The sequence below is a fragment of the Perognathus longimembris genome, chromosome 14 (genome assembly GCF_023159225.1).
Source record: "Perognathus longimembris pacificus isolate PPM17 chromosome 14, ASM2315922v1, whole genome shotgun sequence".
Classification (NCBI taxonomy): Eukaryota; Metazoa; Chordata; class Mammalia; order Rodentia; family Heteromyidae; genus Perognathus; species Perognathus longimembris.
Window position 1 is genome coordinate 42,089,570 of NC_063174.1, and position 13,039 is coordinate 42,102,608.

Genomic DNA, 13,039 nt, shown 5'->3' on the forward strand with positions numbered 1-13,039 from the left:
GGGATCAGTGATCAGCAACAAGTCCTAGCAGAGAGGAGAACAAGTGCAAAGCCCAGGGACAGGGGGCAGGGATGAACCTGGCAATTTTTTTTTTTTTTTTTGGAACAAGCAGGAAGGGAAGGGCATATTCTGGAAGAGGCAGGTGGGGCGGTAGGAAGGTTTCAAGCAGAGGGGCTGACTTGCATTTTAATCAAGGAGAGGCTTTAGGAGCCATCACAGCGGTCTGAGGGCTTGGATCTTGGCAGAGCAGCAGGAATGAAGTGTGAGTTGGCTCAGAGGTGAATTTCGCAGGTGGAACCTTCCAAACTGCTAAATGGATGGTGTGAGGAGAGAGATGTAGGGAACCTTCCAGGTTTGTTTTGGGTAGTTGGCTGTGGTGATGTTTACGAAATGAGGATACCTGAGGGTGGAACATGTTTGCAGAGAGCAACAGCCAGCAGCCTTAATGGCCTCCTGAGCAAACTTCCCTGAGCACACAGATCACCGGGCAGATTCCAGTGCTGCAGAACAGGGTGGGGCTTTAGATCTGCACTTCTAATGCGCTGTCCGCTGTCCACAGACCACGCTTTGAGTCTGACCTGGCAAGTGGTGGTAAGAGTTCCGGGTGGGGATGCCCTCGGTCCCTGTAAGTTTCTCACCCGTTACTGTCCTTGTCTCCTGCCTGGCATTCCAAATGGGCAATAGTACTGGGGGTGGGCTTGTCAGTGGCACATGGAGCCATGTGCCAGGCATTTTCATACCTGTCCTACCCACCTTGTGCCAGGTAGCCTGTCACAGTAGACCCCATTACACAGCCAGCATCCCTTGCACTCTGGGTTCCAGAGTGCTTGGCTGGCAGTAAGAGAGTTTGGGAGGTTCACTTTCCTACCCCTTTCTGCTGGGTACCCCTTCCTTTGCTTTGCTGTTGTTGTTATTAGCACATATTATCTAAGAGGGGTTTTATTATGGAATATCTACTCTTGTACACAATGAATAATTACCAATCAATCTCACCCCCCTCTATTACCTTCCTTTACTCCTCCCCTTCCTAAAACAATTTCAACAGCTTTTATTGTTCTGTTTCCATACATGCAAGCAATCTACTTGGACCATATTAATCCTCATTCACTCTCCTTGTTAGCCCAGTCTTCTCCTGCTCGTTCCTCCCTTCCCAACCGAGGCTGTCCTGTGTTTCCCGCTGTACTTCCACCCCCTAACTAGCAACAGCTTTCATTGAGGCATTCTTTATGCTATTTTCACATATTGCAATGTTGTTTTTTTTTTTTTTTCTGGTCCTGGTGCTTGAACTTAGGGCCTGGGCACTGTCCCTGAGCTTCTTTTGCTCAAGGCTAGTGCTTTACCACTTGAGCCATAGCTTCACTTCTGGGTTTTTTGGTTTCTTGGGGTTTTTGGGGGGTAGTTTATTGAAGAGTTTCACAGACTGTCCTGCCTGGGCTGGCCTTGATCCTCAGATCTCAGCCTCCTGAGTAGCTAAGATTATAGGCGTGAGCCACTGGTACCTGGCAGTTGCAGTATATTTTAAAGTTCTTCACCCTCTGTCTTTCCTTTTTTCTCTCCCCTTCTCCTCCTAAATAGCACCTTAATTTGACACTTGTTCTATGTTTATACAAATATATAATTACATAAATAGGTCTGTATATGTACATATCTATGAATAAGTATGTCTTTTAGGTCTAGCTTCCATATGATAGCTGGCTTTTGAACTTGTCTCATCTCACTTGTCCTCCAGCTCCATCAGTTTTCCTGCATATGGCATAATTTTATTTTTTATGGTTGGGTAATATTCCATTATATGTGTATCTGTATATGCACTCATCTTCTTTGATCATTCATTCACTGGTGGTGGTTGCTGTGTGCTTTGTTCTTTGTGGCTCTTTTTCTGGACCCTTCTGCATCCAGGCTCTGCCACTATCTCTATGTATGGATGGTTCTAGAAGCATTGCTGCTGAGGAAGACTTCTCCCTCAGGTCACTGCCACCCAACTTCTGCCCCTCCAGTATCACCTGGCATCCCCTGACAAAGGCAGGACTTGGATATCCTGAGCATTCTCCAGTGGCAAGTAGCTGCAACTGTCTCAGATTCACTCTAGGCCAAAGGAGAGATTTGGAGATAGATTCAGGGGTAGCCACCATGAACCCCCAGGACAGGGAACACAGGCAGCCCCACAAGGGTGAGATCAAGAAGAGTAAGATGGTTCCTTTTTTGTTGTGCCTTCTGCCTTTCCACTATCCTTTGTCTACACCATCAGCCAGTGGCGTGTCTCTGCTTCTGTCTCTCCCTCTGCCCTCTCTACCCACCAATTCTGTTCTGCATGTGTCTGTCTCTTCCTAAAACCATCTCTTACGAGTGAGACAAGAGTAAGCTGCCTCCTCCTCATGTGAGGGGCCTCCATGTGACAAAGAAGAGTGGCCAGGAATGGTGGCCTCCTTTACTATGTGCCTCAGACGCTTTGCTTGTCCAGTCAGAGACCTGGCTTCCTATCTGTGGTTCTCTCCTATAACAAGTGTTTCTTTCTGGTCTCTGTATCTCTCGACTTCAGCAGCCTGCCCTTGCTGCTTTGGGTGTCTGGCTGAAGCTGGTGGATCTGCATGTGTTGTTGTTGTTGTTGTTTTTCCTGGAGATTCATGCAGGCTTTCTGTAGTCCTCAGGGCCCGTGCTTCTGAATCTAGATTCTGCCTTTAGCCAGTGCACTTCTAGGGGAGACAAGACTCTCTCTTTTTTTTTTAATGGTTATTTATTTTTTGATTATAGTTATGAATCAAATTAAGCCACCTTTTTAAATTTGAAGTCGATTTTGTCTGATCCTAGGATAGCAACTCCAGCCTGCTTATGGGGGCCATTTGCTTGATAGATTTGATTCCAGCCTTTCACTTTTAGAAGATGTTTACTTTTGCTGGATAGATGAGTCTCTTGGAGGCAGCAGAAAGATGGGTCTTGATTTTTGATCCAACTTATGAGACTATGTTGTTTGATTGGCGAATTAAGTCCATTAATGTTGAGGGTTAGGATTGAGAGCTGATCATTTGTTCCTTTCATTATCCCTATCTTGTTAAAGGCTGAGTCTTCCCATTTGTTGATCTGATATTCTGGTTTACTATTTAGGGTTCATTTCTCTGTCTGCATTGGGATCTTGATTATTTTCCCTGTATAGTACATCTTTGAGGATTTTTTGTAAAGCTGGTTTGGTGGAGATATACTGTTTCAGTTTTTCCTTACTGTGGAAGACTTTTATTTGACCTTCGGCTATGAATGAGAGTTTAGCTGGGTACACTATTCTTGGTTGGTAGTTATTTTTATTTAGGGTTTGGCATACCTTATTCCAGGCTCTCCTTGCTTTCATGGTTTCTGCTGAGAAGTCTGGGGTAATTCTGATTGCTTTTCCTTTATATGTGATTGTTTTCTTCTTCCTAACAGCTTTAAGGATTCTTTCCTTGGACTCTATTGATCCTGTTTTGATCACAATGTGTTGGTGGGATGTCCTATTCTGGTTTGGTTGGTTTGGGGTTCTAAATGCTTCTTGTATCTGTATAAGCCTATCCTTCTGGATATTTGGGAAGTTCTCGGCTAATATTCTGCTAAATAGGTTGCCTATTCCATTAACTTCCTCCTCCAGGTTTTCCTCAACACCTATTATCCTTAAATTGGGCTTTCTGATTGTATCTTGAATCTCCTGGAGTGATCTGTTTTGTTGATTGGATTGGTTTTGTATTGCTTTCTGATCTTTCTCCATAGATTCTAGGGAATCTTCAGCTCCTGAGATTCGATCCTCTGCTTCAGGTAGTCGGGACTGTAGGCTAGCTACTCAATTTCGAATCTCTTTTCCGGAGACAAGACTCTTAACTCCAAGTTTTGCTGGACCTGGGCAAACAGACAAGAGTCCAAACCAACAGGAAAAGCTCCTATGAGCACTGTGGGAAAAGCCAGATGGATGCAATCGTGTTCATTGTTAAAGAACCCAAGCCTGCAGTCTCTTTCTAGCATCCTCTGTTTCATTCATTCATCCGAGTAATGTATGTTGAGCTCCAACCAAATACATGTTCAGAGGGTCCCTCTCCTACACACCAGCAAGGAGGACACGTGTCTGTATAAATCAGGGATTGTGGTGGAATGCCAGAGTCTTACAGTGTTGTGTCAGCACCGGAAAAGCATCTGATTCCATCTAGGAAGCCAAATTGACCTTCCTGGAGGAGATGACAGTTCCTCTTGAAGGATGAGCAGGAGTTTACTAAGTGGGAAAGGAAGATCCTCTCCAGGTGGGTCAGGAGGCCCTGGCTGTCTGGAGTTCGAGTACGGGGTGGCAGCTGGAGGGGAGGGGCCTGGTTGCAGAGGGTGGATGGAGCAGCCCCACTGTCTGAACATCAAGATGACCCTGGGGATCTGCTGAACTTCCAGTGTCAGGCCTTTTTGCATCTGCTGCTCCTGACCTTGGAATTAGGCCTTCTGCTGGGTAGGGTGGGGTGGGACCAGGTCTGGTGACAGAGGCTATGTGTCCTGGGGCTGGCCAGGGGCTGGCCAGGGACAGGTCTAGCTGCACACATTGCCTTGGCAGTTTGTGGGCAAACCCTCCTGGCGGAGGAGTGATTGCGCTGCCAGCCACTTCCTCCAGTTCCTTCCCTCTGCCTGTCATCACGGTTACCTCGGCCTGCAGAGGGGTGAGGCTGAGGTTGGGCGGAATCAACTTTGGCCAGGTTTCTATGTTCCTAAATGCAGGTCAGCCAGAGGAGCTGTCACTTCTGGTTCCCTTTCAAAGAGGCCATGGGGCCGAGAGGTGTTGGTTGACAAGGCACCTTTCCAGCAGCCTCCCCCAGCTGGTGGTGGAGTGGGGAGTCAGGGAGGAGTGAAGAGGGGGTGGTGGTAGAGAAAGAGAGCTAGCCTTGCCTGGCCAGTGCCTCTGCCATTGGCTGGAGTGCTGAGCTGGGGGCTGGCCCTCTGTCCCAAGCTCCTAGAGCATGCTGGGACTGTGTGGAGAAAGGCTGCCTACTTTCCTGGCCGACAGCCCTTTGGGCTGAGACCTTGTTGCAGTCCTTGGGCCACAGTCACCCGCCACACTCCTGGCCCGCCAAGAAGTGAGAGAGTTGGCAAGCCTGGGCTGTGCAACAGCCTCTCTCATGGCCTCTGACTCCGAGCTGTCCCCAGCCCAGTTGGCCTGTGAAGCCTCCAGATTTTCCTAGTAGGTAATGAACAGCAAGAGGCACCACACCAAAGCACCCTGGATGGACCGTGGTGCCGGCCAATGGTCAAGAGCAGGAAGGTTGATGCTGGGAAAATCTTGGTTTCGACCCTCCCTCTGCCATTTCTCTGTGGAATGGGAACTGCTGGACTCAATCTAGCCATCTACAAATGGGACAGGACCGGCACCTTCCGCAGAGCCCCTGACTGTGAGGATGCAATGATGTGTGCTTAGAGCATTCAGCAGAGCAGGCAACAGAGGCAGCCCTTGCTGTTATTACTAGAGATAGACTTCACAGTGGGTGGGCAGTGCGGTCTTGTTTCCCCTGCCCTTCCTTGGGCCCAATTCCATGCATTACGAGCCTCTAGCATGTTCTAGGGGAGAAGTATGCCTTCTCTGGGACCTTCCAGCTCTCTCCCAGCTGGGAGATGTGACAGCTTAAGGAAACAGATCTGAAGTTTGGAATGTCCAAGAGGGGGGACCATCAAGAGAGGTGGCAAGGATTAACCATCCCCGTGGAAGATAAAGGGGTGTGTGTAAAGGTCGCCCCGAGGCCACAGGGAGCGAGGCAGCATGGGAACTTGTGTCCTGCCCAACTTGTGTCCTGCACAAGGCACTTTAAAAGGAAGTGCCTAGGAACCACTGGCCCAGAAAATTGTGCCCACAGGTGGTGGCTGGGCAGAAGAACAGGTTGTCCCACCTACCTGTTGAGCTCACCTGTACTGCGCTTGTGTGTGTGTGTGTCGCGCGCGCGTTCTTGTGCGTGTGTGCACTCATGCATGCTCCCAGCTCCTGACCCCTGGCAGGTCCAAGTATCCTCTGCTTTAGGACACTGGCTCTGCCCCCCTACTGGGCTCCCATCCAAGGCTTTCAGCTGGCTGAGGGCAATGGCTGGCAGGCAGTGAGTGCTGGGTCAGGATGGGGGAGCTGTCCACATGTCAGTGGGTGAGGCTGTACCCCAGGGTTGGCCTCAGAGTCTAATCGTGGCTCTGTGCCCTCACAGTTAGACGAGGAAGAAGAGCGAAGGAAAAGGCGCCGGGAGAAGAACAAAGTGGCAGCGGCCAGATGCCGGAACAAGAAGAAGGAGCGGACGGAGTTTCTGCAGCGGGTGAGCCTGGGGCTGGCCGGGGCGGGCGGGGAGGCCTGCCTGGCCTGTGCAGGGTCTGTGGAACCCTACCCCCACATGGCCTTGGTCCCCTGCCTTGCACCACCACCTGTCTCATACCCATCTGTGAGCCCTGAATCTCTCTGAAACTAAGCATCCTGCAGTAGCTGAAGCCCACAGTCCCTGGAAACCCAGCCAGACCAGGCCAGAGGGGCCAGGTTCCCCTGCATGGAGCTTAGACTCTGGGTGCCAATTGACCATGGCCTAGGAATGCTTTATTTTGTTGGCTCCTCCTGGCTACCGTTAGTTGTCTAGGGTGATTGCTGATACTCGTGGTGGTGGACAGAGTGCTTTTGTGCAGGGAACACGCCTTTTAGCTACAGATGAAGTGTCCTGAGTCCCACCTGGGCTGATCCTCAGCCCCATGAAGCTGGGGACCAGAGGTCAGCTCTGCATGAAGATCAGCCAAGCATGAGAAACATGGCTGAGCGTTGTGTTGAGGAAGCCCAGTGCAATGGGAACACGTGCTGGAGTCCTGGCCAGGTCTGTGTTGGGGAAAGACTACTTCAGATGTGAGGTGAGAGAGGAGCAGGAGGTAGTAGACATTGGGTGTGGGCTACAGGGGTCACCGAAGCCACGCACACAGGCAAGGGGCGTCTAAGGATGTGTTCAAGGTATTGAAAGGATGGCTGTGTGGCTGGAAGGGAGACTGCTGACAGGAGGAAGGAGAGGCAGTGAAGCCCAGATGCTTGTTTGTAGGGTCAAACTGCATGCTAGCTTGCCAGGGACCAGCCATCCACTTCTTTTTCTCTCTCTCTCTCTTCTCTCTCTCTCTCTCTCTCTCTCTCTCTCTCTCTCTCTCTCTCTCTCTCTCTCTCTCACTTTTGTGTTCATCCTGGGGCTTGAATTCAAGGCCTTGTGCTGTCACTTGGCTTTTTCACTCAAGGCTGGTGCTCTACCACGCCTCCACTCTGTCTTTTTTTGTGTGTATGTGGTGGTTAATTAGAGATAAGAATCTCACCGACTTTTCTGCCCAGGCTGGCTTCCAACCTCAATCCTCAGATCTCAGCCTCCTGAGTAGTTAGGATGATAGGCGAGAGCCACCAGCACCAGACATCCCGCTGGTTTTCTCCTGTTTTTTCTGGCCTAGTTATTACTGGCATCTTCTTTATTCTCACACACATCCCCTAGGGATGATGACTTAAATGGTCCTAGAGAGCCAAGGGAGGGCAGAGGAGAGAGGTCCCACATGTCCCCTCCCCCGCTTGCTGCACAGTGAGGGCAGTTGTTTTAAGGTCCAGTGAGAGAAAATTTAGCACCGATACTGACCCCCGTGAGGAGCGTGCCTGTCTGCCGATGTGAGGGGTTGTCATATCATTGATTTTTGAATTTATTTTTCTTGGTCCTGCAGATTGAACTCCGAGCCTGGGCACTGTCCCTGAGCTCTTTTGCTTAAGGCTAGCGCTCTACCATTTGAGCCCCAGCTCCACAGCCAGTTTTTTTGGCAGTTCATTGGACTTGGACTGGGTTGTGGGCATGAGCTACCAGTGCCTAGCTGTCATTTGGTTTTTAAACTCTTCCTCCCCTCACCCCTGACCTGATTCTTCCACCTGTCTGAGAGTTCACCTGTCCAGTAGACAAAGCCAGAACCCCAGAGGGGAGGCAGGCCTCTGGGCAGAGTCCACAGGCTCCTCTTTGGTATACTGTTCGCCATCACCCTGGGTGTCACTGCTACCACACATTCTCTGGGCTTGGTAGCAGTGACACCATCATCCCATATGGCAACCCCCGCTCTTCAGCCATTCTCTCCTCCGTGGCCCACGTCATTGATCGGATCCTCAGGAATAAAGTCTTGCTTGCAGTCAACGGTGGCTGAGTTGGTAGGCCAAGAACCTGAGTTTCTGCTGCCCGCCGTTCAGCCATGTTGCTTCCTCTCAGAAGCCCTGGAAAATTTGTCTGCCACAGCCTAGCTCACAAGAGGCAAGATTTTAATCCAGACACACCCTACAGCTTGGAAAGTTGGGCTAGCTGCTTCCCAGGCCTCAGAGAAAGTTAGTGGAACTCGTATTTTATGAGCCCTAAGGTAATTTGTTCTTTTTAAAGTACAAAGGCAGAGAATCCGAATGTTTAAAGTCTCCTGGGCCAATCATATTTTTATGGGAGGAAACTGAGACCCAGAGAGGGGTTGTAGCTTAGCCAAGGTCATGCAGGAAGGATGAAAAGCCCAAAGTGCCCGGCACCTCACCTTGTATTTTTTTTTTCTATTGGCTTCTAACCTGTGTGTAGGAGGTACAATCTTAATTTGTACTAATTCTGTTCTAAAACAGCAAATACTTTCCATTTTTTTCTAGAGGAATAAATGTTGACCAGAAGTCAAAACAACAGCCAAAAAAATGCCGACAGAATCGTTTTACTTCATAATTAGCATGTAGAAGGTCCCGGCCCAATTCCTTCTTTATTCCCTAGGAAAAGAAATCAAAATAATTGCTGTTGTAAAACCACAAACTAGCCTGGTATGGTGCTGGGAAATCCCAGCACTCTGCAGGCTGAGGCGGGAGGATTGCAAACTCAGGTCCATCTTGGGCTTATCCAGGAGACTCTATCTCAAGAAAAATAAATAAAAATTAATAAATAATAAATCCACAAAACCACTGTTACCACCGTGGTCTAAAAAAATAATTCTTCTGAACACAATTCATAGTTGCAGAAGAAACTCGCTATGTAGCCAGGCTGGTGGGATCCTCCTGCCTCGGCTTCCTGCGTGCTGGGATTTCAGGGGTGCACCACTCCCCCCGAGGTGACCTCACTGATCTGGTCTGGGACAGATATCCACGTGGCGAGTTAACGTGACATGAGGTGGTTTGGAGGAAGTGGGTCGCTGTGCGTTCTTGTTGAATTCTGTGGGTCGGATGCTTCCCCCTGTGGCTCCACAGGTAGCTTCAACTGACTGCACCTGCAGCTGAACTCCTTCCACGCTCTGCCTCCCCTACCCCTCTCTAGCTCTCCCTTCCCGGGCTCCCATCTAGGCTCCTGACCTCACAGCCCTTTGCCCTGTCTGCTTCACTCCTCAAGTCCAGATGCTCCCCAAGACCTGCTGAGCCTTCTTTGAAACGGCTCTCTTCCCTTTTTCCTTCTGCTCATTGTGTCAAGTCAAAAGCCCTTAAACCTCTCTAACCCTTTGCTTCACACAAGGCTTTCCCATGTGCGTTTATCTAATCCTCGCCATCATCGCCTTTTTACAGGGCAGATAACTGAGGCTGAGAGAAGTTAAGAAACTTGCTCTCGCTTCTGCTTGGCAACCTCCAAGCTTTCTAGAGCTGCAGTGTGGCTCAGAACCAGCCCTCCCTACTTTATCCCGGGTGCCCAGGGCAAGCTGCAGGCGCCATCTTTATCTGCATCCCAAGTGTGAGTCCTTGTTCATTCATGGCTTCTTACTAGACGTGCCTTCTCTACCCTGCTCTACAAATCTGTCAGCCTAAGGTCATCCCATTCCCTTACCCTCTATGATGGTCTCCGGAGCCCTGGCAGGCTCAGCCTTGCTGTGTGGCCATCTCCCTCCCTGAGCAGAAACTCTACCATGGATGTGCTGAGGCTCATGGCACTGGTGTTCCCCAGATCACCCACCGGTCCCCAGAAAGTGCCCCAGCCCCCCAGGAGCAGAGCATGGGCAGAGGATTGGTGAGAAGTTTCACCAGCTACTTATACCCATGGAGCAAGTGACCAAAATGGACACCAAACTATCACCAACTGTGGAGTCACAGAACATTATGGCTTTCTGTGGGGTCTCTCTTGCCTTCCCCTACCCCATGGTTTTTTGTGTTTTCTTTTTTTTTCCCTCTGAATTCCAAGGACTGTGGACCCAGCCAATGTTCCATTTAAATCTCTGCCTAAAACCATTAATGATCATGGCTGGTGTTGAATTTTCCTCTTTGGAGCAGTTTGCTGTGGGTGTCTGTCTGGTCATGAGGCCTGCCTCTCTCAGTCATTCTGAGCTCCTGGGGGCCCCTGGCACCCCTCAAAGACACCACAGTTCCCTCCCTTAGGGCTGGCTGTGTGAGGATAGCACCACTGCAGGGGGCATCAGGGGCTTCAGAGACCCCCCCCCCACACACAGAGGGGTGGCTGTCCCGTGGGGCTGCATGTCCCACTTGCATCAGTCCTCGCCTTGCTCTGGGGCTGACACAGGTTACTCCGTTTTGCATTTTGTGAGGCCACGTGGGCCTATCATCCTAGTAGCACGTTCCCATGTCATATGCCAGGAGCACCCTGCTCCGGCTTCGACAACCAAAACTGTCTCCAGATGGAGAGGCAAAGTGACTCCTGGGGAAGAACCACTAGCCTAAAGCCACCAGCCCCAGATCAATGGCAGCCCCACAGACATTCATCTAAAGAGAGCTGTCTAGGAAAAGTCATCCACATCACTCAGGTTTTTCTGGTTTGTCCTCAAGCCTCGAACTGACATGCCCCTTGTCACCCGTGCAGTTATCTGTCCCCAAATGAACAGGTAGCCCCACCCCCACCAGGTCATCCCAACTCCTTCCTTCCCCCAGGGCTTCTCCGGTGGGCAGGAGGTGCCCTGGAACTCTCACCTGACGTCTATCTGGATCTAGCAGGATGACTGCTGGTTGCCTAACAGTAGATACACCTTCTAGATTGCAGGGGAGGTGAAGGAAGAGTCTGTTTAGATCATTCTAGACTAATAGCCTGAAAGCACATGTTGAGTTGAAGGTGGAATGACATGGCCATACTGAACTCATCAATCCCATAATGTATCCCCACCTATTAACACATTCGTCATCGTACTGCCATCTGTGGCCACCTTGGACCCCTCCATGGACCTCCTCTAGAGCCATCTGGCCTCCATTCCTTGCCTACCTTTTGTATCTTGTGCAAAGATCCTGAGGCTAGAAAGCCTTGGTGATATTACAACAGCAGCAAGGTGGCCACTGAGACTGCAGTGAATTGAGAGGAGAGGGGGAGAACATGAGCCGGGCTGGCCCTGAACTATCACCTGGGTATCATCCCACCATGCTGAAGGCCAGTGTCCGTGGGATGGACATGGCCTCAGCAAGTCTGTTGAGCCAGAGGCTCGGTCTGGAGTGGAGATCTGGTGGAAGGAAAGCGATGCTGTGCAGGCGTCAGCGGGGGGCCCTGTCCTGCATTGTCCCTTGCGGAGCCGTCTGGTGAGCACTGATGGTGGGTCTCTGTTTTGCACACAGGAGTCGGAGCGGCTGGAACTCATGAACGCTGAGCTGAAGACCCAGATCGAAGAGCTGAAGCAGGAGCGGCAGCAGCTCATCCTGATGCTCAACCGTCACCGCCCCACCTGCATCGTCCGGACCGACAGCGTCAGGACCCCCGAGTCTGAAGGCAACCCGCTACTGGAGCAGCTGGACAAGAAGTGACCGTGGGGCAGGGAGGAGGAAGCAGAGGCCGAGGAAGGAGGAGGACAGGTAAAGAGGGGAGGGGAGGGGGTCCCGGAGGGCCCCCTCCTTGGCGCATGAGAAACTGTGAGGAGGCTCAGCCTGCCAACACCCCCCACCCCCCACCCCAGCGGACTCCTTTGTGAAACTCAGATGAGCCAACAGGAGGGGAAGAGTGTGTGGAAGAAATCCGGAGGGAACAAGCGCTGAGACCAAAGGTGACCCGTGGGAAGGGCTGTCCTGCCTGGAGCCCAGCTGGAAGGAGGCAGGACAGGAGTCATGGGCCAAAGAGATGCCTAGCCTGGCAGTCTCACAGACCCTTCTCTGGACCTCTGCCAAGACGCCACCGCCCCTCCCCCCACGGAGGGACCACTGATCAGCCAGGAAAAGCCATGCGTTGCAACCAAAATGCAGCTGAGATTGGAACTCAGCACGAACTGCAGCCCATCCTGCTCCGGCTGTGCCACGCTGCGGGGCCCTGCCGCCCCTGCCCGGGAGGCGCAGCCAGGCACCCTCGCCAGCCCTGCTGGAGCTCGCTGTGGGCACTGAGGCGCGGGCGCCCTTCCAAAGCACATACTGAATGTTTACAGACTGGCTGACCTGGCAGCGCTCGCAACTGCACATGGTGTTTTGGTTTTGTGTTTTTTTTTTATATACTTTCTTTTTTTTAAAATATTTTTTACAAAAAAAAAAGATTTTATACAAGCAATATATATATGGATTTCTATAATCACTCGATGTGATACAGTATAAATATGCTATGGTTGGTTTGTTACAGACAGATACCCAGCAGTCATGGCTGCTGTGTGTAACTGCTCAGTACTGTAGTCTCTGGGTGTTGGGGGGTGGCCGGGTGGGTGGGGTACGTTTCCATCCTTGTAAACCCTTCCTGTAAACCCAGTCCTGTATCGCTCAGTAAACATTGCTCTTACTTACCAGCTGCCTCGAGTAGTGTCTGCCTGGCGGGGGGCAGGAGTGCAAGGTTTGTCCAGTGCCATGCAATGTTGGGAGCGTCTGCGGTAGCCACTTGCTTTCCATAGTGGTATTCTTGGCTAAGTGTGAATATGCCCATTTCATAGATGAGGAAACTGACACTCAGAGATATGTGCGTGCCAGGCAGTTACCATTGGGGACATGCCACAAATGCTTACTGCGAGCTCCTGTGTGTGTGTGTGTGTGTGTGTGTGTGCGCGTGCACACGCGCGCGCATGCGCACAGAGCACACGCATATGTACACACCAGGCACTCTGCATGGTGCTGGATAACCATTGGGGAATAAAACCCAGGTCTTGCTCCATGGGGCCGATCATGATGGATTTATCGCATGCTTGTTTCACCCCA

General features: G+C 51.0%; 1 protein-coding gene across 2 annotated transcripts in view; it reads left to right on the forward strand.

Moving 5' to 3' along the window:
* Window positions 1-12,636, forward strand: part of Jdp2 (Jun dimerization protein 2) — a 39,130-nt gene extending 26,494 nt beyond the window's left edge. For both annotated transcript variants that reach the window (XM_048362314.1, XM_048362313.1), the window contains exons 3-4: window positions 6,174-6,278; window positions 11,495-12,636. In XM_048362314.1, the coding sequence (XP_048218271.1) occupies window positions 6,174-6,278; window positions 11,495-11,680 (291 nt within the window). In that variant the 3' untranslated portion in view covers window positions 11,681-12,636. The remainder of the gene's footprint in view (window positions 1-6,173; window positions 6,279-11,494) is intronic.
* The last annotated feature ends 403 nt before the right edge of the window (window positions 12,637-13,039 follow it).